This window comes from Poecilia reticulata, linkage group LG7 (assembly GCF_000633615.1).
Source record: "Poecilia reticulata strain Guanapo linkage group LG7, Guppy_female_1.0+MT, whole genome shotgun sequence".
Lineage (NCBI taxonomy): Eukaryota > Metazoa > Chordata > Actinopteri > Cyprinodontiformes > Poeciliidae > Poecilia > Poecilia reticulata.
In genome coordinates this window covers 22,855,895-22,878,001 of record NC_024337.1, presented here as the reverse complement: position 1 = coordinate 22,878,001, position 22,107 = coordinate 22,855,895, and the positions used below count along the sequence as shown (strand labels likewise).

Below are 22,107 nucleotides of genomic sequence, written 5' to 3'. Positions count from 1 at the left end.
AATGGAAAGGTTCAATATTACAAAAATAAATACTTTTGTTTGTTTTTTTAATTCCTGTAGGAGAGTTTCTGTTGCAAACAAAGCCATTCATCTGTTTTTGCTGCTGTGGTTTAATTGTTGTTCAAGAACGTTGACTTGACACTTGTCCAGCTACCACTGACTCCAACTACAATGTGGGTGAGCTTGTAAAGATCATTGCTAAAAAGTTGACTGTTTTCAGTGCTGCATGAAGCCTAGAGATAGAGAGATGAGTGGAAGGGAAAAGTGTGGTAGAAAAAATTTGCGGGAGCAACGGGATAATGCACAGCCTCGGGAGGTTTGTGAAGAAACACCTATTCAAGGGTTAGTGGGAGATTCACAAGATGTGAACTCCAGCTGGACTAAAAACCGAAAAAGTCATAAAACTAACACGATCCTGACCTTACGTCTGTCCTGAACTGGAGACAATGTCAGAAGTCTGTTTCAGTGTTTTAACCTTTTTTGGTGGATGAAAGAAATGCATTTCAGTTTGACTGTGGGTTTTTACAATTTTAGAGCACTTCATCCTTCCACTTGCTGACAAGTTTTACAAAGATGCCGATTTCATTTTCCAGTAGGACACTTCCATCAGTGCCAGTATTAATGGAATTTGCTTCCTCTCCTCACCTAAACCCTATAGAAAATATATGGAAAGGGAAGATAAGAGACACCGGATCCAACAATTTGGACTCGCCAAAGGATGATGTTAAAGCAACCTTGGCTAAAGACCATAAATTTCAACGTAATGCATCGTAGTGTTAGCAGTACACAGACAGTTACACTAGATGGCGCCAAGTGAAAGAAAACTATTGATCTGATGCATCTAAAACTTCAAAAGCTGTCGAGAGGACCTTGTATTGCATATTTGTACTTTTAAGCCTGTATTCCGCTGCAGTTTGTAGGTAATTGCTGTGAGATTTACACTTAAAGTGTAATTTGCATAATAAAAATTATAAAAGGGGAGAAAGAAGCAAAATTGGACGGTGAAAAAAAGCTCTAAGCACTGCAACTTTCCTGAATCAAATACACGATTATGCTGGCGTACTGCTGATAAACTTCCAACACGTTGATACTGAACGTGGGAGCTGCGCTGCGACGCAAGGTAGAAGTGCGCAGCACTCCCAGATCGTGGTCCTGCGGGGATAGAAGGGATCACACACCCCACCAACTCACCGGCAGAGGCGGGGATTCAAACAGAGCATATAGCACAGAAAGCAGCCGAGCCCAGAGATTTTTATTCCCAAGATTGTTGGTGGTAGTTGGAGAAAACGCATATCTGTGCGTGTGTGCGTGTGTTTGTGTGTGTGCGTGCGTGAGTGAGTGCGTGTGAGAGAAAGAGCGTGTGCTTGTGTCTGTGTGTGCGTGTGATTCCCCTCCTCAGCGCACAGGCGCCCTGCACTCCAGTCTGCTGACACACCGAGAGGACAGTCCGCTCTGCACCTCCGAGTCACCGGACTATATGTGGATACAAAGGCCGATAAACGCATATCCAGGGGAATAGTTCAGTGAGAACAGCAGCCCGAGACCTCTTCCATGAAAACGGGTAAGAGGACGCTTTGGTGTCTAATTTACAACTGAGGTCGCGCTTGTGAAAAGTGAAATGTTAGGTCTGATCGGCTGTTATTTCTTGCAATATGTCTTTTTAAACGATAAGAGGGGAACTTGTGTTAATTTAAACTCCTGAAATTAATCAGATCTTTCTATCCAGCCACTACATGATCTGTCATATTTTGACGCACTGATCTGAGTAGTAGCCTGTGTAATAAATCTTCTGAGTGCATATTTGAATTATTGAAGCCCTAATCTCCATAAAATACCTGTGCTGGTAAATTCAGCACATGGCAGAAAGTGTCCAAATGAGGAGACAACTGGTCTGTTGTGTGTGTGAGTGTGTGTGTGTGTGCGTGTGGGGGTGCGCGCGTGTGTGTGTGTGTGTGCGTGTGCGTGCGTGCGTGTGCGTGTGTGTGTTTGAGACAGAGACAGAGAGAGAGAGTGTGTGTTGACGGTTTTATGGTATTAAAAGCGGACCCTGCTGAAGAAGAGGCCAACCCTGACCACAAAGACTGTTCTCAACAAGTACAGTACAGTGGGCGCCTGCTTGGTGCTGAGGCAGCGAGTGTGTGTGACAGCACCATTATTCACCAAGATGCCTAATTGCACCATGCCGCACTGGATAGATGCACTGTGTTCATGATAAGAAGACGAGAATTCAAGCAGAAACTAAGCGCTGGTGGCATTTGGCTGGACACCTGCTCTTCACTTTTATTATTATCAGACTAAAAAAAAAATTCTGTCACTGCATTGAGTTTCAGTGACAGCATTTGTTTCTTTGTCACAATACAGAATTATTATATTTTCTTCCAGTTCTTTCTATAGCAAACTGGTAGAGTTATTTTACCTAATTAAATAAAAAATATTCTACAAAAATGATCAAATTGCAATACAAATTTCTGAAAAGTTTTCAAAAGCTCTGATTTAGCTCTCCTAACAAGTAAAAATAAAACATTTAGTGTACAATATCACTATTTTTTTTCTTCCAAAATCTGCCTTCAAATGAAATAACACCTGCTCTCGATTTAATCATATACAATCTATCAATATGTATTTTTAAATATTTTGACTAGAGGCATTTTCACACTGAGTGTAATATAGCTTACACTTAAACAGGATTTTGCCGCTGTTGCAAAGCAAAAACACAACAGATAGATATATCCAGGAAAGACAAAATTTCCTATTTCCAGTCAGCAGCCAATTTCTTAGTACATTCCCAATGATGTATTTGCTAGTTCTTTTTAGCAAGTGTGTATTTTATCCAGACTAGTAAATAACATAATCTACTGCTCACCTTAAATGTAAAAACAGCTGATTAAAACCCTGACTGACTGAGTTGTTGTTGGTAAGGTATTTGACTAACCAGAAAGAGACAAATGTGAAACCATCACATAACAGTTTCTGGGAGTTGGATAAAATACGTAACATGGTCTTTTTTTACTAAAAATATTTTAAAAAATAAAAAATTGGATAACTCATTTTAGATTTGTCCTCCTGAGCACCGAAGAGAAATCAATACAAAACACGATTCTATTCTGTGGTTGTGTGCAGTTAAAAGGGCGTCTGCTGGAGTGCAAACACAATACTTAGCCTATTCCTGGAAACTGAATAGAACAAGCAATTTAGCTGATGTGTGGCAGAACTGTATTTTAGAGGAACTCCAGGGGGTGCAATGTCAGATCATCACATATTGCTGCCTCTCTGTCCAGATTCAATTCCTTAATGCACTCTGAGAGGTTGAGATCTAATAAGAAGTGGAAGAACATCTTCAATAATGAAAGCCCACCTGCATCTGTGGTGCAGAGAGAGGCTGGGGGCTGAGAGGCTTCATAAATAACAGAGGCCAGATCCTGACATGTGCTGCTCCAGCATCTGGGAACTGCCAATAATCCTTCTCATCTACTAAGCTGCTGTTCTGGCCGACTGAAAGGAGATGAGGGAACGTGAAAGTGGAGGGGAGGGGGTCGTTTTAGTTTGAAGTCATCAAGTAAATGTAACCACGTGCAGAATGTTTTACTCGATTCTGCAAAGAGAAATAAAAATTATAGCTATGTACCCAGTATCCAGGATAATTTAGACAAATCACCAACATATTTCTGGAATTGTGTCATTCTACTGTGTAAAATTGGTCACAATTACATCTTGCTGTGTAATGGAGCTGTACCTTTTACGAGGCAAATTATGATAATCATTTAAAGCCAGACGTTAAATTCTACGTTGCTGTCAAAGGAGTGTTGTTGTGATACAAATTAATTTCCGCTGCATGATTTCAACAAAATCCCTCCATAGGCATTAACCTGCATTCAAACAATTATCCAGAGCTCGTTGCACTCTAATAACTACGGACTCTTGACGCTCAAATAAGCCTTCTGTACCATTTTGGTACTGTTTCAATGTGAATACTTGTTGATTGGTAGCTGTAGCTTGAATACCGATAAACAACAGGAGATTCTTTCTTCGGGGGCACAATGTGACTCTCGTCTGAACACAGTCAGGGCTTTAGGCGGTCCCAGCTATGAAAAGATAGCTCTGTGTTGAGCTCTACGGATTGACCGCGCAGGCCGCGTGACCCTGCTGTTGTGTCTTTCAAAGAGTCTCATGAGCGTGATTTATTTAGTTCAGAAGTCATCCCCATAGAGCTGGCTTCATTCTGTCCATTTCGTCCTGAGCAGAACCAGCCAAAGTCATAAGCAAACAATGGCCTGTTTCTGGCTGTGAAGTCGGCAGGGGGCCCCCAAGAGTGCTTACTCCTCACAACTCAACAACTTAGTTGTATTTATGACTGATGAGCTTACTTTAAATTTTAAATCAAAAGATTATAAATGGAAAATGTAGAATTTTTATTTTTTTTTATTTCAAATTTGAATTTTTTGAACAAATGTATATGTTATAATCAATAGAGATGGGCATGATCTGCCTCAGTTCTGTTGATGGTACTGACTGTCGAGGCCGATTCCTCCGTTGTTTCGGTCTTATGAAACAGGACATCATATTTTGATCAATTTAACTCTGAAAGTTTTGTCTGTCAGCAGCAGCAAAACTGCTGCGCACCCAAACAAAATTAATATAGTAATCCTATAAACTGTATATAAAATGCTTTGGATGCATTGGTAGAGGTATTATTTTTTTTACCACAAAACTCTGAAACTCTATTGAAGAGCAACAACTTCCTGACTCTATTTACTATGAAACACATATCATTTGGAAATATTGGCAATCTGTTTTAAGACTGTTACAGAATGTGGATATTTATAGATAACCCAGAAGTTATATACCGAGGCTGCTTTTACAGTTAGCAATGTTAATGTTTATTTTAATAAAATGTGACCATCATATGATCATTGTTTTTTTAAAATTAAAATAGGAAACGTCTTTTTTATTGTTATGTTTAAACATACATCTCTCCATATCTCATGGGCATATATACAGATGTGGCTTTACTATTCATGGCAGAAAGGCTTGTTAAGGACTTTAATCTTTAAGTTTTTCTAACCATTTTGCCAATATTTACACAGCATTAAAGGGAAAAGCTGGAATAAAAGCATTCCTCCAGTTTGTACTTTTGCTTTTCACTTTTGTCATGTCACCATCTGATTTTATTTATTATTTGTTTTACTGTATATTTAAGAATCAGATAACTTACTGTAAATTTAATTTCAGTGCTCTATTAGATCCTCCGGGGGGGCAGGGGTCAGCTAAATATTAGCCAAATTAATGAGGAAGTAGGTCAAGCCATCAGTTTCAATTTCAAGCATCTGGCATACAGAGGGGAGTTAATCGTAAATTAAGCAGTTGCATAGGATTTGCAGCAGGGACAAGCAAGAGTACTACACATGGTGTGTGGAAGCTGCAGTGGTGAAGTGTTGCCCAAAAACATCCACGGCAACCGGTTTTAAGTGTGGATCAAATTTTTATATATTGTAGTGACATGGCCGCATTAAACCATAAATGTAGAGGTGTTAAATGGTAAACATGCAAACACTTAGGTTGAGAAAACTTTTAAAGAGGAATTAATGATGCTATTTTAGTTGGTTGGGAATAGTATTAAGTGGTAGTGGGGCGCCCAATTTAAATTCTTTTTTGGGCCTCTTATAATCTTCGGCTGACTCTCGCACAGATAATCAGTTAGAAAATAGCGATATGTATATGCTAAGTACAGCTCTCTAAAATAAGTCTTGTACATCGAGCAAGAAAGCTAAAAGACTGCCTTCGCGACAGTAATCCGCTTTGCTCCGCAGTACGCTAAATGGAGGTTTTTCTTTTCAGCTGGCCATCTGCATCTCTGTGTATGCGCGTGTGTGTGTGTTTTCTGTTGCGACTAAGAGGGAAAGAAGCTTTTTATCCCCCTTCAGCTGGCAAGGCTATGAAATATTTAACACGGACGGCACTATTTTTGGGCTTGTGCTCAGTTTGTTTTGAAGCTTATGTAATATGTAGTTTTAGCTCAACGTGCATGGCAGTGTTTTATCACAAGTTCCACGCCATTGGTTCAGCCAATTTGCGAGTGTAAAAATGCTTGAAATAGTACTATTTCAAGCCAAATAAAACACAAAGAGTTGGAATCGGAGGGAAGAAAATGAGTCCCACCACCAACTGTTCACTGACAAATTGAATTGCCATGTTTGATACAGTATCTTGTGTGTCAAGGAAGCAGAGCCAGACCAGATCGTCTCCAGTTCCTTGTTTCTGAAAGATATTGATCAGCTCATCTCTTCTCCCTCCAAATGTCTCTGTCCCTCCTTTTTTGCCTCTCTGTTTGCCTCCCCTTTTGCTTCCCTCCATCTCTTCTGCTCTCCTCTCTCCTCCTGAGGTGTCAGATTCTCTGACTCATGCCCTGGTGTGGAGGATGGGAGGAAAGCAGGATGAAAGAGGAGAAAGAAAAGTCATTTTGCAGATATAGGGAGTGACCTTCATCCAATAAGAGGGATGGGATAAAAGCTAGAGTTAATACCCTGCCATGGAGAATTCTCCGCAGTACAAGAAAGGGGAAAAAACCATTGAGAATGATATATGAAGCCAATAGAGGCTCTCTGATAATAGGAGGGATGCTTTTGTGAAGCAAAGCAAGCAATCAGAAAAATTCCAGAGGTTTACGTGGAAGCGCAAACACTCCCGAGAAGCTAGGAAAACACTTTACTCAAAATCTTTCAAGGGTTTTTAAAACAGCCTCTGCTTTTAGACAAATTGGTCATTCAGACCAATCTGACAACTGGCTTCAGCCACAGTCCACCTACACTAAAACTAAAGCCAGCTGTAATTCAGGCTCAGACACTGTCACTGTGTGTCTGGAACCAACAGCCGCTTGGGAGATAACACTTGACAACTCAGAAACGGAGCTCTGCAAGGTTCATTATCCACGTGTTTCAGTAGTTGCCACTCTGCTGGCTGTAAGAAGAAGGAGGAAGAAGAACATTTTGTTTATTTAATCGGAAGATGGCACCTTCTGTAAAAACAACGTCATGACTCAATGCTCTGTAATAGGTATGTGCTTAAAGTAACCTTGAGTTAGAATTGATGTCTTTTGAACAATTGACATTAATAATGGAGTGAGAAAGTGTCTTAGCTTCTCATCAGATATGGCCAGAGAAGCTTGCTTTTGCAGACAAACCCTTTGACATGAGCACAAGTTAATTTTCATTTATTCCTTTTAATTCAATACATAAAATAGTTACAGTAAGCAGCAGGTAAAATTTATAAAAAATATGTAAATATATGACAGTGCTAAGTTCCTCCTCCCATTTCTGATTGGTTGTTTCTGATCTGGAGCGGTGCATTTCAGGATATCTGTCTCATACTATATGTTCATAATATGTTATAAGTTACATTACACAACTTTGATTAAGATACAGTGCATGATATCAGTTTTCCTTGTTGTCTGGCAGAAAATGAAACTAACCTTGTCCTGTTTAACATCAGTTGGACTTATCCAACTGGAATTATCCAGTTGGAATTATCTGTTGGTAGCACTGTTGCCTTGCAGCAGGATCAAGGCTTGAATATTAGTCAAGAGTCTTTCAACATGGAGTTTGCATGTTCTGCTTCTGTATGCAATGACTTTCTCTGGGTACTCCGACTTCCTCCTACAGTCCAAAAACACTGCACCTTTGGCAAACCTGCAGTCTTTGGATTGCTGGAGACAGATTGTTTTTACTTTAAATTCAAAAGTTTTCTAAAATGTAATAGTAATGCTTTTAAAACTTTATTACTTGGGTAAAATATTTTTTGCCGTTCCTGCTTATGTTTCTCATAATAGTTGCAGAGATTTCCTGCTGACAGAACTGGTGTAACTGAATGTAGAGCTTGCTCTCTCAAACCTTTTCAGCCCTGTCTATGGTGAGGAAAGTCCGAGTTTTGTAATGCCATGATGTCACAAAAATAAGCTGCATGTGTGAGGAGTTGCCTTAAAAATTAACCTATCAGAAGCTTGCAAAGTTATGTCATCATCTGGGCTTCCCGAAATTCCTTTAAAAAGTGATGAAATAGTCAACTCAAGAAACTCTCTCTGTCATCTTTTCTGGCATTTAGTGGATAGAAAACAATCTGATGATTAAACCTGAGTTAAAACAAAGAACTGTTTGTCAGATTTACATCCAGACAGTAAAAAATGTTTTTTTCATACAGCGCGTGTAATTTTCTGTATTTATCGCCCCTGTATTTACAAGCCAACTGCTTCAAGTAACTGTCTTCACAGTAAACCCTCGTCCTGAGCAACGTGAATTCAAAAACATTGAAATAAAATAATTTCACACAAAAGGCAATTAGTCATAAAGTCAAGACTCCCCGCTTTAGTTTACTGGATTTCACATCTATCTGCGAAAATATGAATTAAAGATCTGGAGTCGCAGCTTTGAGGGATTTAAATATAAGTCAACATTGATTCAAAGAAAATATATTTTATTCTGCTTTACCAGGAGGTTGTGGAGGCACTGACTTTATGAAATTTGGAGAAACTACATCAAACAATGGGTTTTCTCATTTGTGATGTTTCACCAGGCCTTTGCTGCAGCCATTTTCAGTTGTTTGTGGATCTTTGCATCTTTAATCTTGCCTTCAGAGAATAGAACACTTTACTTTGATTGTGTTCAGTTCAAGTGACTCAAGGATTCAGCCCGCTTAGAATAATCCACTTCTGCGCCTTTAGGACACACTGGGTTGCTGTGACAGCTTTTAATTTTGTACATCTGTTCTGTGAAGCGCCACCCAATCAGCTTCACAGCATATGGCTGAATGTGAGCTGACAGGTTTCCACCAGCTGCTCCTGTTTTTTGTCATTTAATCAATAAACATCAGTAGCCGTGGATCTCTGGCAGCTCTGCATGCTCAGGCCATCGTGCTCCGCTACAGGCTTTACAGGTGACGCAATATGTTTCTCCTGCATTTAAATCACCTTTGGCTATTTCTTGTGAATTTGCAGCAACAACTTGATAGCTTGAGCATAATTAGAGATGGGACATCCAGGTGTTCCCTTGCCAATACCCATTTCTGAATCTGATTTTTGACCAAATCTAATTTAGTTATTTCTAAGGAGGAAGAAATGTGCTGCTGACATTTTGCTGTAGGTAATGTTTCATCTAACATAAAATGACGTAATTGCAAACTAAACTCAAAAAAGCAAAGTACATGCAATGATGAAAGTTGTTAGTTTTAATTTATTTAATAAACAGCAAAAGCAAATCAAGTTGAGAAGAGAGAGAAGACCAAAATCTCATACAAAAAAAATTTAAGCACGTACAAAATCCAACATTAAGCATTGTGAAAATAGATATTATTTTTGTAGCTAATTATCATCTAAAGCGTCTAAAACACCAGTTTAATATTTACTGGGTCCCTAGTCAGAATCTATAAAGTCATTTTTAGGTAGGTGACAAATGCCTAAATGGCTTCCACTTGCAATGACAGTTGGGTTTCAAGTGTTGTTTTACATCATTGTTCAAATCAGATCTTCTCAACATTTAACTCTAAATCTAAAAGGCAGGCCACTCTTAGTCTCTTTCAAAAATATAAGACCCATTTCAACAAACCTAAAATCCTTCAAAGCTAATTTAGTTTCACAGACGAGGGTTAAAATAGGAAACACTTTTTGGGTTTCTGCCTCTTTAATGAAAGGACATAAATAGATAAAGATGCCTCCCTGGCACAGTTGGCTTTAATGTTGTTAATGTGCAACCTTTTCTGCAAGATACCTGGTAATTGTAGGAAAACGTGATGGTATCTGCATTAGACCTAAAGCTGATTTTGGTTTTCTTAATTTATTAGTGATTTCATAAAAAATAAAATAAAATTCTGAAAAATAAAAATAAAGCTGCCAGCCAGTCAGAATAACAATTAGTTGACCTGTACTTTGGGTTATATTGTAATGTTTTTTTTTTTTTTTCAAAAAAAATATTTTAGTCCCTTTTAAAGCCTCACATCTAATGGATTCAAAATCTGACTGCCGAAGGTTAGTCACTAGCTTCCTCCCACATGTAGGCACCGTGGCTGTGGCAAACACAACTGTTGGGCCCCTCTCTGCCGGGCAGCTCCAAGAGCAGCGGGCTCAGGGGGTCTGATAGCCTTCTCCCGGGCCCCCGCGGTTGACAGGCGACTTGCACTGCAGGCTGACACGGTTACGCTTTAACAACAGATGAAGCCGGGGGCAGATAGGAGCACATGGGCCCTTCTGTGCCAAGGCCTGACCCGTCTCATTATATGTGACAGAGCTGAGACAGACATGCCGAGAGATGAAACAGTGCTCTTTAATTTCAAGCCTCTCCTGTTTCACAACTAAAACCCTCGCGTCAGTGCAGAGATTGAGCAATTGAAGCTGCTTTGTTGTAACCTCTCTATCATCAATTCGAGAGCTCGTAAATTATAAAGACATGATATTTGACACATAATAGATACATGCATTCTAACTTTTATGTCAAAAAGCATGAAATATACATTTTTTTTGTGTGTGTGTCGGGGTTTTTCTGTGTAAGCTCTGTCCTTGGTTTCTGTTTAACAGTTTTTTGAAAGGCTTTGCAAGTCTATTGAAAATCTGTTCTGACAAGATTTAGCTTCATTTTCTTCAAGCAAACTTTTCCATGAAGATGATTTTTGGTGCAGCTTCAAATAGCACAGTCTGTGAAGTTATGTTCATGGAAATTTTATGAATAGCTCTTTTCATTATCTTCCCATCCTTTGCCTTTTTTGTTATTTGTTCTTAATTTGTATCATACTAAGCCCTTTACATTGCCCTGTTGCTTAAATGTGTTGTACAAATAAATTTGCTTTGGTTTGTCTTACAAAAGTATTCTTCTCCCTTGGACCTTTTCACATTTTGTCACTTTACAACCACAAACTCTTTTGTTTGGGTGTTTATGTGATAGACGAACTCAAAGCAGCACGTGATTGTGTAGCGAAAGAAATAGATGTTTTAATTCTTTTATAAATAAAAATCTGAAAAATGTGGCATTTATATTCAGCCCCCCTGAGTCAATGACTGATATAACATCCCCTTTATAACATACCCCAAAAGAATCACAGTTGTAAATCTTTTTGGGGTAGGTCTCTACCAGCTTCCCACAGCAAGACTGAAAGATTTGCTCATTCTTTGCCAAATTTGGGCTAATTCAGATGGACAGCTTATTTGACCAGCACATTTTCATTTCAACCATGAATTCAAAATTGGATCTATGTCTGAACTGTGACTGGACCATTCTAACACATGAATATGCTTCGATCTAAACCATCTAGTTGGTGCTGTGTATTTAGAGACTTTGTCCTGATTTCAGGGAAGCCGCTAACCGAGCTTTTTTCAGCCTGTGGCTTGTTTTTCTGAAAGACAAGTTTAAGTTTGGGTTTTTTCCCATTTTCTTCACTAAGGTTCTCTACCAAGCTCCAGAGATCTTCAAAGAACCACAATGTTTACGCTGAGAGCCAATTACACAAGTAGAATCTGTTCTCCAAATAGGGGACTTGTGAAGGCACACGGTTGCTATGCATTTTATTTAAGGGTATCAGGGTAATGCAAATTATTCCCTTTTCATATGTATAAAATAAAAATACTATTAAAAGGAAGACATATTACAAGAATGTTTCACTACCACATTATAGGAAAAGAAAGTGCAAAGTACACTTAGCACTTTTTTTCTATTACAGGCTACACTATGTGTTGGTCTATCACACAAAATCCCAAGAAAAGGCATTGTGATTTGTGGTTGAAAAAAATGTGAAACTATTTTGTAAATTGTATTATACTGTTACTGTGATGCCACATGCAGTCATTCTCCAGCAGTGTTTGCCCTCACTGTGTGGTCAGGTTACAAATTATGTTTATATACATAGTTCCAATTTTAGGTCCTTTTGTATGGATGTGTGTGTGTAATCCCTAAGCATCTCATTTAAATTTAGAGGAGACTAGCAAAGAGCTGGTTGAAGAGCATCCTGGAGGCCTGCTTGTGCCTCGCGTCAAGTTTTTCAGCATCATCATCTTCTGAGGACATCTGTCATTGTGCCAGTGCATGTGCTCGAGCTTTTGCTGTTGCTCGAATTGGTTCACGACAGATTGATGCGCTGAGTCGTCCTGAGGAACTTCTCAGCAGATCAAAGCATGTTTGCACTTGTGTCTCAGCTTCGCATTTTCTCCGTACATGTGTGTGCTGTAAAAATGGCTGGCTCCTTTCATCCCAGCAGCTGAGCGTGAGGTGGTGGTGCTGGGGATATTGCGGTATGCATGGGTGTGTACAGAGTGGTGTGACGTGTGTGTGTGTGTGTGTGTGTGCGTGCGTGCGTGTGTGCGTGTGTGTGTGTGTGTGTGTGCGTGTGTGTGTGTGTGCGTGTGTGCGTGTGTGTCTGAATGGTTGTGATGTCTTGCCCTTGCTGTGCGTGTGTACACACATCAACACCCTTTCACCTACTGCTCCTTGCGTGTCCAAGAGGCCGCCTCGTCCTCTCAGCCTTTGTCTGTCCACGGCGCAGGTTCTCTGCCCCTCCATGCAGACAGCAGAGCTTGTTTCTGTCATTCGCCAGGATACACAAGGCATGGCCTCATTCCTCCTGCGTGTCCTAATCCAGCCTGTAGCCGTCTGTTTACCGGTTCTTTGTGGGACGCGGTTGCCTCAGAACAGGTGTCCGAATCTCCACACAAGTCAGTTGCTCAGATCCTTTTAATCTCAGCAGTCTCTCTGGAATGAAAGATACCGAAAACATGACAAGAAAGAAAATATTGTTGGTGGTTGTCAAGGGATGTACGCTGGCTGCTTTTATCCATCACAACTTTGATGTAAGTCAGATACAAAAACACTGCATTGGTTTCTGACTCTCATTTACTAGCAAGTTTATTATATAGATTGAATGTTATGTTGAATGTTTGCATTTGGATTACTTATTAAAATTTGAGACCATTTCTCAGAAAAAAGTCCATCACATAAAGTGTTTGCTGAATTTAATAAATGTTAAATATGTTTTATTTCCCTCAATTCAAAGTAATTTTCAAATAAAAAGTTTTTTTCAGATTTAACATTCTTGTTTTATTTTCTCCAAACTGAAAAAAAAAGTCTTGGCAGGTGCTCCTGATGCTCCAGATAATTGGCTATTTGCATAAGAACTATTTTACTCATCATCATCAAAACAACAAAACACTTCTAGTTCTGGTATTTGTGGTACAATTATTAGATTTTTAAGATTTGACCTCTTTAACCAATCTTTTTATTCCAGAGTTAATTACCAGAGCTGTTACTGATAGTTAAATTTGATAAACTAATCAAAAATGACTCAAACAAAAATGCGTACACCAGCAGTATAACAACAACAACAACAAAAATCTGTAAAACTTATTTGTGTGGCTTTAAATTAATTATTCAGGCCCTGATTATGCCAAACCTTAAATGTATCTTTCAGTGAAGACTGTCATAAATCTGTGTTCAAATCTAAACATTTAATACTGAAAGGAAGTTTTTAGTCTTAATGTGTTTAAAGTCTGAGTTTCTGTTAGTCTTATCTGTTATTAGAAATAGTCCTAGAAAGACCTGTGACTTGACCACACATGGATTCCACAACCGTTTTCAGATGCACTGAGCTTAATTTTTGGAAACATGCTTTGCTGTCTGGTGGGAATCAAATGTAAGTAATTTGCCACAATGAGCATTGTTATATTTGAAAGAAAATGGGAGAAGCTTGTAAGCCTAGGAAGACCATCCTAACTGGAAGGGACCGTCTTCTCATATGCATGTTTTGCAGCAGGAGGGACTCAGAATAGATGGCATCATGAAAGATCAACATCATGTAGAAATACTGAAACAACATCTCAAAATATCAACCAGGAGACCGAAGCTTAGGTAAAAATATCATTTTCAAATAGATAATGACCCCTAAGCATATAGCCAAATAGTTACAAATTGATTTAAACCATAAGTTCAATATTTTGGAGTGGCCCTGATGGCTGAAAACCTACAAACCTGATTCAGTTACACCGTCAGAAGAAATGAGTCAAAATGAATGCAAAATTAATGAGATTGTTAGAAGGAATGCCTAAAATGTTTGAGCCATCACAGAAATGTTTCTAAACACTAAGAACTTTAAATTGTACTTGTAAATTTAGAGAAAGTTAAACATTTCTTAAGCACTACATTTGTCTTTTTACTGGCATTAAGCAAGCAAAATAATTGTGGTAATATCCTAATTGACCTAGAAAACATAAAAGAAAAAAATGGTTTTTCGTGTATTGTATGTAAAAACCTGGTTGGAGTTGCCTATTTCAGTTAAGCTAAAATTAATACGTTCTTCATTAAGTTCGCTTTAAAACACTAATGGTCCTTTCTGCTCTCTGGTCTTCAGGAAGGCTTCCAGAGATAAAAGCTCTTGTAGGAAAATTATTTTTATAGGTCAATAAAAACACCCTAAAATAAAGTCTAACTTATTGTACTTGCTGTTTAGCTCTTAATTTTTAACCAACCAAATCCTGTTACTTCCACTGCAGTAGCAGACACAGTTGCTTCCAGCTGGAAGAAACACTATCTTCTTATTTCATCACTTCCTCGGAGTTCATCCGTTTTAGCCGTGAAGCTGAGTCCTAGTTGGTTTCCTCATATGTCCTGCATTTAGCATAACGGTTATCTAACCTTCACCGTTGTAGAACTGTGTTGCTTTGCTGTTGTGTTGATAGATAATTCGGTAGCAATTGTGAGTGTAACTCACTTAGTCAGCAATACGATGAGTAATTTCCACCTTTGGACATTTGTTTTTGTGTGTATGTTTTTGTGTGTGTCATCACAGTCGTGCTTAATTTGGAGTGCAGCAGATATGACTACAAATGGTGACTCACAACTGGAGCTCACATGTAATGTGTTCAGTCAGTCAGAGCAACAAAAGGGTTACAAAGTCTGTGAATAAGGAGCAGGATGAGCTCTCTGCCTTTCTTCCCCGGGTCTGTCTGCGTTTTGGCAGCCTCCGCCAAGGTCTGCACTTTGCTAATTTTCTGTTCTGAGTTACCAGGTCTAATTTAGAACAGAGGGCCTCTGTGTTCATCGCGGAACGCTGCTGCTTGGGATTCTGGAAATGAGGAGTTCAGAGGCTCACCGCCCTCACAGAGACACAAAGCACATGCCTTGTTATCAACCCACGGAGATGCACATAATGATCCCTCCAACCATTAACTCCTAATACAATAAAGTGCTAACATTTTAGCCATGCCTTTCCGTGCCTAATGGAATTGAGTTAGCCCACAGGCTGCTCAAATGTGCTCTGCGATAACACGTGTTCAGGAGGCATCGATCAAGCTTTAAGCCCTGATTGCTTGGACATACATTAGTAGCTAAGAGCAAGAAGAAAAAAAAAACACTTATCTTGAGTCAAACAGTTGGATTTTGTTGGATATTTATGGGAAGGTGAAAGAAGATGAGTCTCAAAGTGATACTTGAGTAAGACAATCCAATAGGCAGGCCTTTCATAAAGCAGAGCAGGGTCTATTCGCTGGAATTCACCATGGCAAAGCGACACCACAGATATGTGCTTTAGAGCCGCATTGTGACGGCCTGGCATGTCGCTTTGTTTCACGACCATGGCGGGAATATAAAACTCACAGGAAGTGTCAGACTTGGTGACAACTTAAGAAAGAGGCTTGCACATAAACTAAATAAATCAGTTACATAGTGGTGGCCTTGCTGCACTAAGTGAAAACAATAAACCTGCCCACGCACAGGTCTCTGGGGGAACTGAATCTCATATCTAAAATAACAGCTATTTATTAAATGTGATGTTTTCACATAGCTCAGTAGATGGCTTGGAGCTTCATAAAAAAGGAAAAAAAAAAGGCTCACATTCATCAGGCAGCAGGACTGCAGCAGTAGGCTGGAATACAGTTCAACTGTAGGCTGGTTGGAATGCATTTGGCAGACAAACAAGCAACTCAGTGATTATGAGAGAAAACAATTATTTGTGGTTCATATGATCCATGTTAATGAAGGATTCCACTGTTGGCTGCGGACTCATTTTATCTAATTATGTGAAACTGATTTGTATTAGTCTGTTGTTCAATTAGTCAATCAAATACCTAGAAATTGTTTTCGTTATGACAGAGATGTAGCTTTGAACAGACGCTGGGCTTTGTAATGGCGCATGGAATGTTTTCAAGTCTCCAACTTGAAACAAGCGTTGTGACGATGCATCCAGCTCATAAAAAACAGCCAACTGATTGAAACACTTGTTGTTTTCACAAATACAGATACTGTGCCAGGTTATCTTGTCGCAAAGACATTCTTGTGTTTTCAGACATAAATACAGGCTTCATGAATCTCAAACAAGGATCTTGTATACTCAATAAATCTATTTATTTAATAAATATGTTTAATTCTAAGGTTTGAGTGCAGCTTTGTTGTTATAATGTTGCTGAGTCGGATGTGTCCTTTAGAAATCAAGTGAACATATAGTAAAACACTGTATATTGTCACTGTGTTGTAATGTGAGAGTATGCATTAAAGGTAGTTCTGTTTTGCTGTGTTTTACTCTTTTTATTTGCTTATAACTTTAATTCAACTCGAATAGTTTTAAATCTGCTAGAAAATCAATAGAAACTGAATTTGTGTGAACATTTTTGCAAGTAAGGAATACTGTCAAGGTGATGAAAGATAGTAGGCGTTAAACTTCTTAATAAGTTAAAACAGTTTTGTTTGTTTCATATCCTGCAATATATTTGAGTCAACAGTGAAGACCGCAGCAGTGGTTTTAAACTAATAAACTGACAGATTTAAACACTTTTTTTGTTTGTTTGTTTGTTTGTTTGTTTGTTTGTTTGTTTGTTTGTTTGTTTTTCAATAGCAACCTGCTGTTGTTCTCGTTCATTTTGGGCTATGGGTTTCCACGAAGCTATTGGGGCCCAATAAAGTCTCATCTGGGTTCAACAGAGCGGTTACTTAAAACTCAAACTGCATTTTGAGATAGACATTGGTTACATAAAGTCAACAATAAGTCTGAGAATATAGCTAAATGCAGGTTCTGCTTACTGTTCTCTTTCCATGTTCCCACTGGCATACATAAATCAGTGAGAACACGAACTAATTATACACATCACGCTGAAAGTATGAGCAGCCAGGTGACTCCCACATTAATCTCCACACCGAGTGGCACATGGCTGACACGCACAGAGCTCCTGCCGCTGGAATCAGTGCAGATGCTTCTCGTTTACCGCCCGATTATAATTTCTGTATCTTTGTTTCGTTTTGATCTAGGCCGCTCAGTTGGGGCAGATAAAACCCGACTTTTGACTGGAGCTCTAAACACGTTCACGTTTATCACTTTCGTCACAATTCAAAATCAGTTAGATTAGCTTTGCAGGAATCTAATCCACGCATGTGAAGAAGAAAATAATATGTTGCTACTCTGTTGACAAAAAAAATAGCAATGTTCACTGTGGGAGAAACATGTTGCAGAGATACGGATAACTCTGGTGTTCCCGGTTATACTCTGACAGTTTGGATCCCCAAACAGGAACACTGCTGACTCTGCGGGTGCCTCTGGTCAATAGCACACAGAGTACTGTTCATTATGACTTTGCTATGAATATCTCCATTAATATTAAATCAACTGCAGCTAATGAAGAAGTTCTGCACATGAAACTGCATCATGCAGCATCAGAGCCTTTTGATTCTATAAATGTACTAGAATTTATCTTCGATTTGATGCAGGGAGGAGCGGCACAAGCATGATTTTTCCAAAAACAACAATGCAGCCAGTAGAGTTAATGAGGTCATATAATGTTCAATAAATGATGAATATGAACAATATTGAATCTAGACAGAAACCCTCCACATTTTAATACATCTTTGCATTAAATATATTGTTACGTATTGTATTTTTGTTCTTATTTGTTAGTTGCCAGTTATAACAAGCATAGCATATTCAAATATGCTAGACTAGCATTAGAATTGTCATTGTGACTTTAAAAACATTTCAAATAAGAAAATAAACTTGACTACTTGCAAGTAAGAGCACCTTCCCTCTTTATTTCCAAGTGTGCCTTTGAAAAGAGCCATGCCCCCCCCCCCCAACTGAATAAATACACTTGAATGAAAGGTGGGGTTATTTTTAATAGATAGATAGATGCACGTCCTTATCTTGGATGCCAATAAGTGAGGAGGCTGTTGAATGTTTCTGAGTCCTTGAAAAGCAACAACTGCAATGAAAAGCTCCCGTGCGCATAGATGAAAGCTGGGAACGTCATCATTACAACTTTCATTTTCTCTCTTAGATCAGAACTGAAAGACATCGGCGAGCCAGAGAACGAGTCGTGGCCTTCGCTCGCCCACGTGACCAGCGAATGAGCCTTGTTCATGCGTCTCCCTGCGTGCCACTCCCACATCGTCATGAACTGTGAGCAGGACTTCGGAGACGGGGGCTTGGGAGTGACCCTCACACTACGACTGCTCATGCACGGAAAGGTTGGTCATGAATAAATGTATGCCGAAGGCCGCTTTGCAAACACAAGATTTGCGACAGCTTCATAAATAATAAATTTGTCTCCCAATGTTGGGTTCTGTTTTTGCTTCTTTTAAGGCTTTATTTAACTATTTTTCCCTTCTCTGTTTACAGGAAGTAGGCAGCATCATAGGAAAGGTGAGGATTTTTCAATTACTTCTATTTGAACATGATCAGAGCTATAATCACTATGGCAGGGTTAATACTGTTTTTAAAGTGTTTTTTTCCTGATGTGTAATCTCATGTACAAGAGAGGTTGTAAAAAAAGAAGGTAGAAAACAAGAATGCAAGAAAGGAGGACCTTGTGGAGAAAAGGAGGGATATAAGGAAAGAAGGGAGGTAGGAAACAATGAGGGAAGAGATGGAAAACAAAAGGGAGCAAGAAAAGAGATGGATTGAAAACAAGGGAGGGACAGAAGTAGAGCACAAGAAAGAAAAGAAGGTAAGATAGAAAAAAAAAGAAATAGCCAAGGAAGAAAAAGAAAAAAATCGACACATGGGAGGGATGACACAAAGACTTTAAAAACAACTATAAAACTAAGTTAAAATGTATTTATAGCAATACATTTATTTGCTTGTTCTATCATTTTTTTCCACATATGAAAAATAGTGAAATCAAATTGCATACGTTTCCAGCCTAAATAGGAACTCTGTATGTCAATTGAAGAGTCTGTGTAACATTTCACTGCATCCAGATTCTGTTTTTATTTTCAAAAGTATACCAATGCCGTCTAACGAACAGCTCTTGCTCTAAATATCCCCATCCAAAATATAATTGCCTCCATCCAAGCCTCTCTCTAGACCTCCTCACCAGCCCCTTCCTCCCATAAAGCATCACAGTAATCCATCAAACAAAACCATTAGTCCATTGACCGCAAGCCTCTTGTTGAAATCGAGCTCCAAAGGCATATTAGCGTTGGCCCCATGTGAGCACTTTTAGCGTCTGCCATGAAAGGTGTGTCGGTGGTGGGTTGCTTCATCTGCTCCCCCCTGAGTTTGAACCTTAAAAGACATCAGTGGGAGGAAGAAGAAGAAAAAAAAATAAGTGAGTGCAGTTGATTGGAAAGAAAGATGTCACAATGGATGCGAAGTGCATGGCAGGAAACAATAAGTCGGGGGGAAAACAAAGGATGAAACAACAGAGAGGAGGAGATATGAAGAAAGATGGAGATGAGTCTGGTCTGTAAAGTGCAGCTTGTCAGAGAGAAGCACTTGATGTGGAGCAGCTGAACTGATAGAGTACGTCTCCGCCCTTCCCATCTCTGGGGCGAACATCACGTCTCTTCCCCATCTTATAGGCTACCAACAAATACACTGTAAATGTTAGATTTTGTTTTCCAGGAACACAAAAAGTGACAGGTTTGTTGAGCTGTGAGTTGATGCCTCTGTTGATCTTCTTTTTGAAAGGTATCAGATTGAAGACAAGGGCGAGAATAGTTTGGATGGACATTAGCCCCCCCAAAACAGTGAGATGGAGTAGAAGAAGCATTCAAAGAGCCTGCAGAGGTCGTGACACGAATCTGTCACATGCTGTTTTCCCTTGCAGTTGCTCACAAGGGAGCAACTGCAGATTGCTTTTTAAGCCAGATGTGGCTTAAAAAGCCACATCTGGCTTTTTAAGCCAGATGTGGATTAAAGTTTATATAAGTACGTGTCTGACGGAAAACAGAAAAGAGTGTTGCACAACTGTTAATCTACCAAGACATGAAACAGAAAAGTTGTGGAAGGAAAGCATTACTCAGACTAGCAGCCAAGAGGTTAACTTTGAGATTCACAGCTGAGTCTGTTAACCTGATGAACACTGGTGATGCATTTCATTAATAGGACATTTATGGAATACTGGCAAGAAAAAGGCTGATTTGTTGTCGTATTCTGCATTTTACAGAAGTTCAATTTTATGGCCAAATTTGGAAAGAGATGCTCTGGTCATATCAGATCAAAATGTAACATTTTCCCTTTCATGTCAAATAGTATATCATCCTGAACAAATCTTAATTTTCACATCTCATTTCACGCTAATTAAGTCTTTTGGCAAACTTTTACATAACTTAATCTCTTGTAATCGAGGAACCTCTGTTCATGTCATTTTACAACTTAAGACAAAAAATAAATAGATACACTTAGCAAAATATGTACCTGTAATGGAATGGAGTTAGGTATACCCTAAATATCTATCACATAAAATCCCACATTCAAGTTTGTGGTTAAAACTAAATGTGAAAAAGTTCCAGAGAATCGAGTTACTTTAACAAAGCAGTGTATTTCTGATCATGTTTTTATGCAGAGGGCATCACCAGGATGCGCTGCAGAATGACTTTTTCTTTCTTCTGAATGTGAAGGTTTAGAGCTTGAGCTTTACTAAGGGGTTGAATATGCTGCTATGTTGACACTGAATCGTGTTCATCTTTGTTTAAAGCTGCCCTTGTCTTTTTCAGAAAGGAGAGACCGTGAAGCGAATACGAGAAGAGGTAAACTATTCATGACTTTAGACCTAAGTGGCATTTGTTTTTATCATTCGTGCTCTGACCAATGAAGACACGTTTTCTCTTTCGCTTTTAGTCACATTTTCATACTTTCTGTGACACTTAGCGAGCTGAAAAGCGTTCCTAACAAATACATTGCTTGAAATTCCTTTGGGGTAATGAAAACACGTTTTCAATCTAAACCTTTTCTCTCCGCTCTCCCAAAGCAAAGCTCAACAAATCCCTTTCGTCTTTCCCTTCCCCAATTAAAGCAGCCTCCCGTTTTCTCTCCACTTGTCCCCCGATTTCCCTCTTTATGAATCTCAAGAGTGCAGCCAAACTAATGCCGCTTGGTTAGGTCTCAGTATTAAAAAGTAATTAGACTGACACTCGTGGCGGCATATTTGATTCCTTCACTACTGAAAAGGTTTAATGCTGTGCTTTATGAGGCAGAAGGATAAACAGAGGAACAGTGAGGCCACTGGACAATGCAGCTGTGCAGAGCTGCAGGATAAAGCAGTCAGCCATGGTAGCCTTCCAGCCGTCCACTCAGGCAGTGTTGACCTTTGTTGCTTCAGTTTCTCTGAGAACGTCTTCCTCTAAACCCTGTCTTGAAACTTTGAATGACCTTAAAGACAAAATAAAATAAATTTAAAGAAAACTTTCGAAAACCCAGATAAAAATGTCCCAGGAGTCATAATTAATGGAGATCAGAGTTGCACTTAGTAAAATATCTTATCCACTTTCATCCTTTATCTACGTTTGAAAAGCTATTCAAGCCTGAACTCTACCACAAAGAAAGAACAGCTTAATTCAGCTTTTCCTGAATTTTCATGATGGATGAAAAAAATCTTTAAAGTCTAAATTAGGGTTAATAAGCTGTTGCCAATCTTAAGTAGCCATTGGAGTACAATCTGGACCGGCTGGCAGTCTATCACAAGGCAACGCAGAGGCACACAGGACAAGCAGACAGGCACATAAAACTCACTTCTGAGGGGAATTTAGAGAGATCAATTTACCTAACATGGACTGTGGGATGAAGCTTGTGTATCTGTACCTAATATAGAAACATCAAACAAGCTCAGAAAACCTTTTTTTTTTCATTAAAATAATAATACTTATTTTAAAAAAAAACTAAACCAGA

At 39.0% G+C, this 22,107-nt stretch overlaps 1 protein-coding gene across 1 annotated transcript in view; it reads left to right on the top strand.

Moving 5' to 3' along the window:
* Window positions 1–1,128: 1,128 nt before the first annotated feature.
* Window positions 1,129–22,107, top strand: part of LOC103467510 (poly(rC)-binding protein 4-like) — a 42,350-nt gene continuing 21,371 nt past the window's right edge. Inside the window, exons 1-4 of the mRNA XM_008413951.2 lie at window positions 1,129–1,561; window positions 18,275–18,464; window positions 18,616–18,639; window positions 20,937–20,969. Of these exons, the coding sequence (XP_008412173.1) occupies window positions 18,357–18,464; window positions 18,616–18,639; window positions 20,937–20,969 (165 nt within the window). The 5' untranslated portion in view covers window positions 1,129–1,561; window positions 18,275–18,356. The remainder of the gene's footprint in view (window positions 1,562–18,274; window positions 18,465–18,615; window positions 18,640–20,936; window positions 20,970–22,107) is intronic.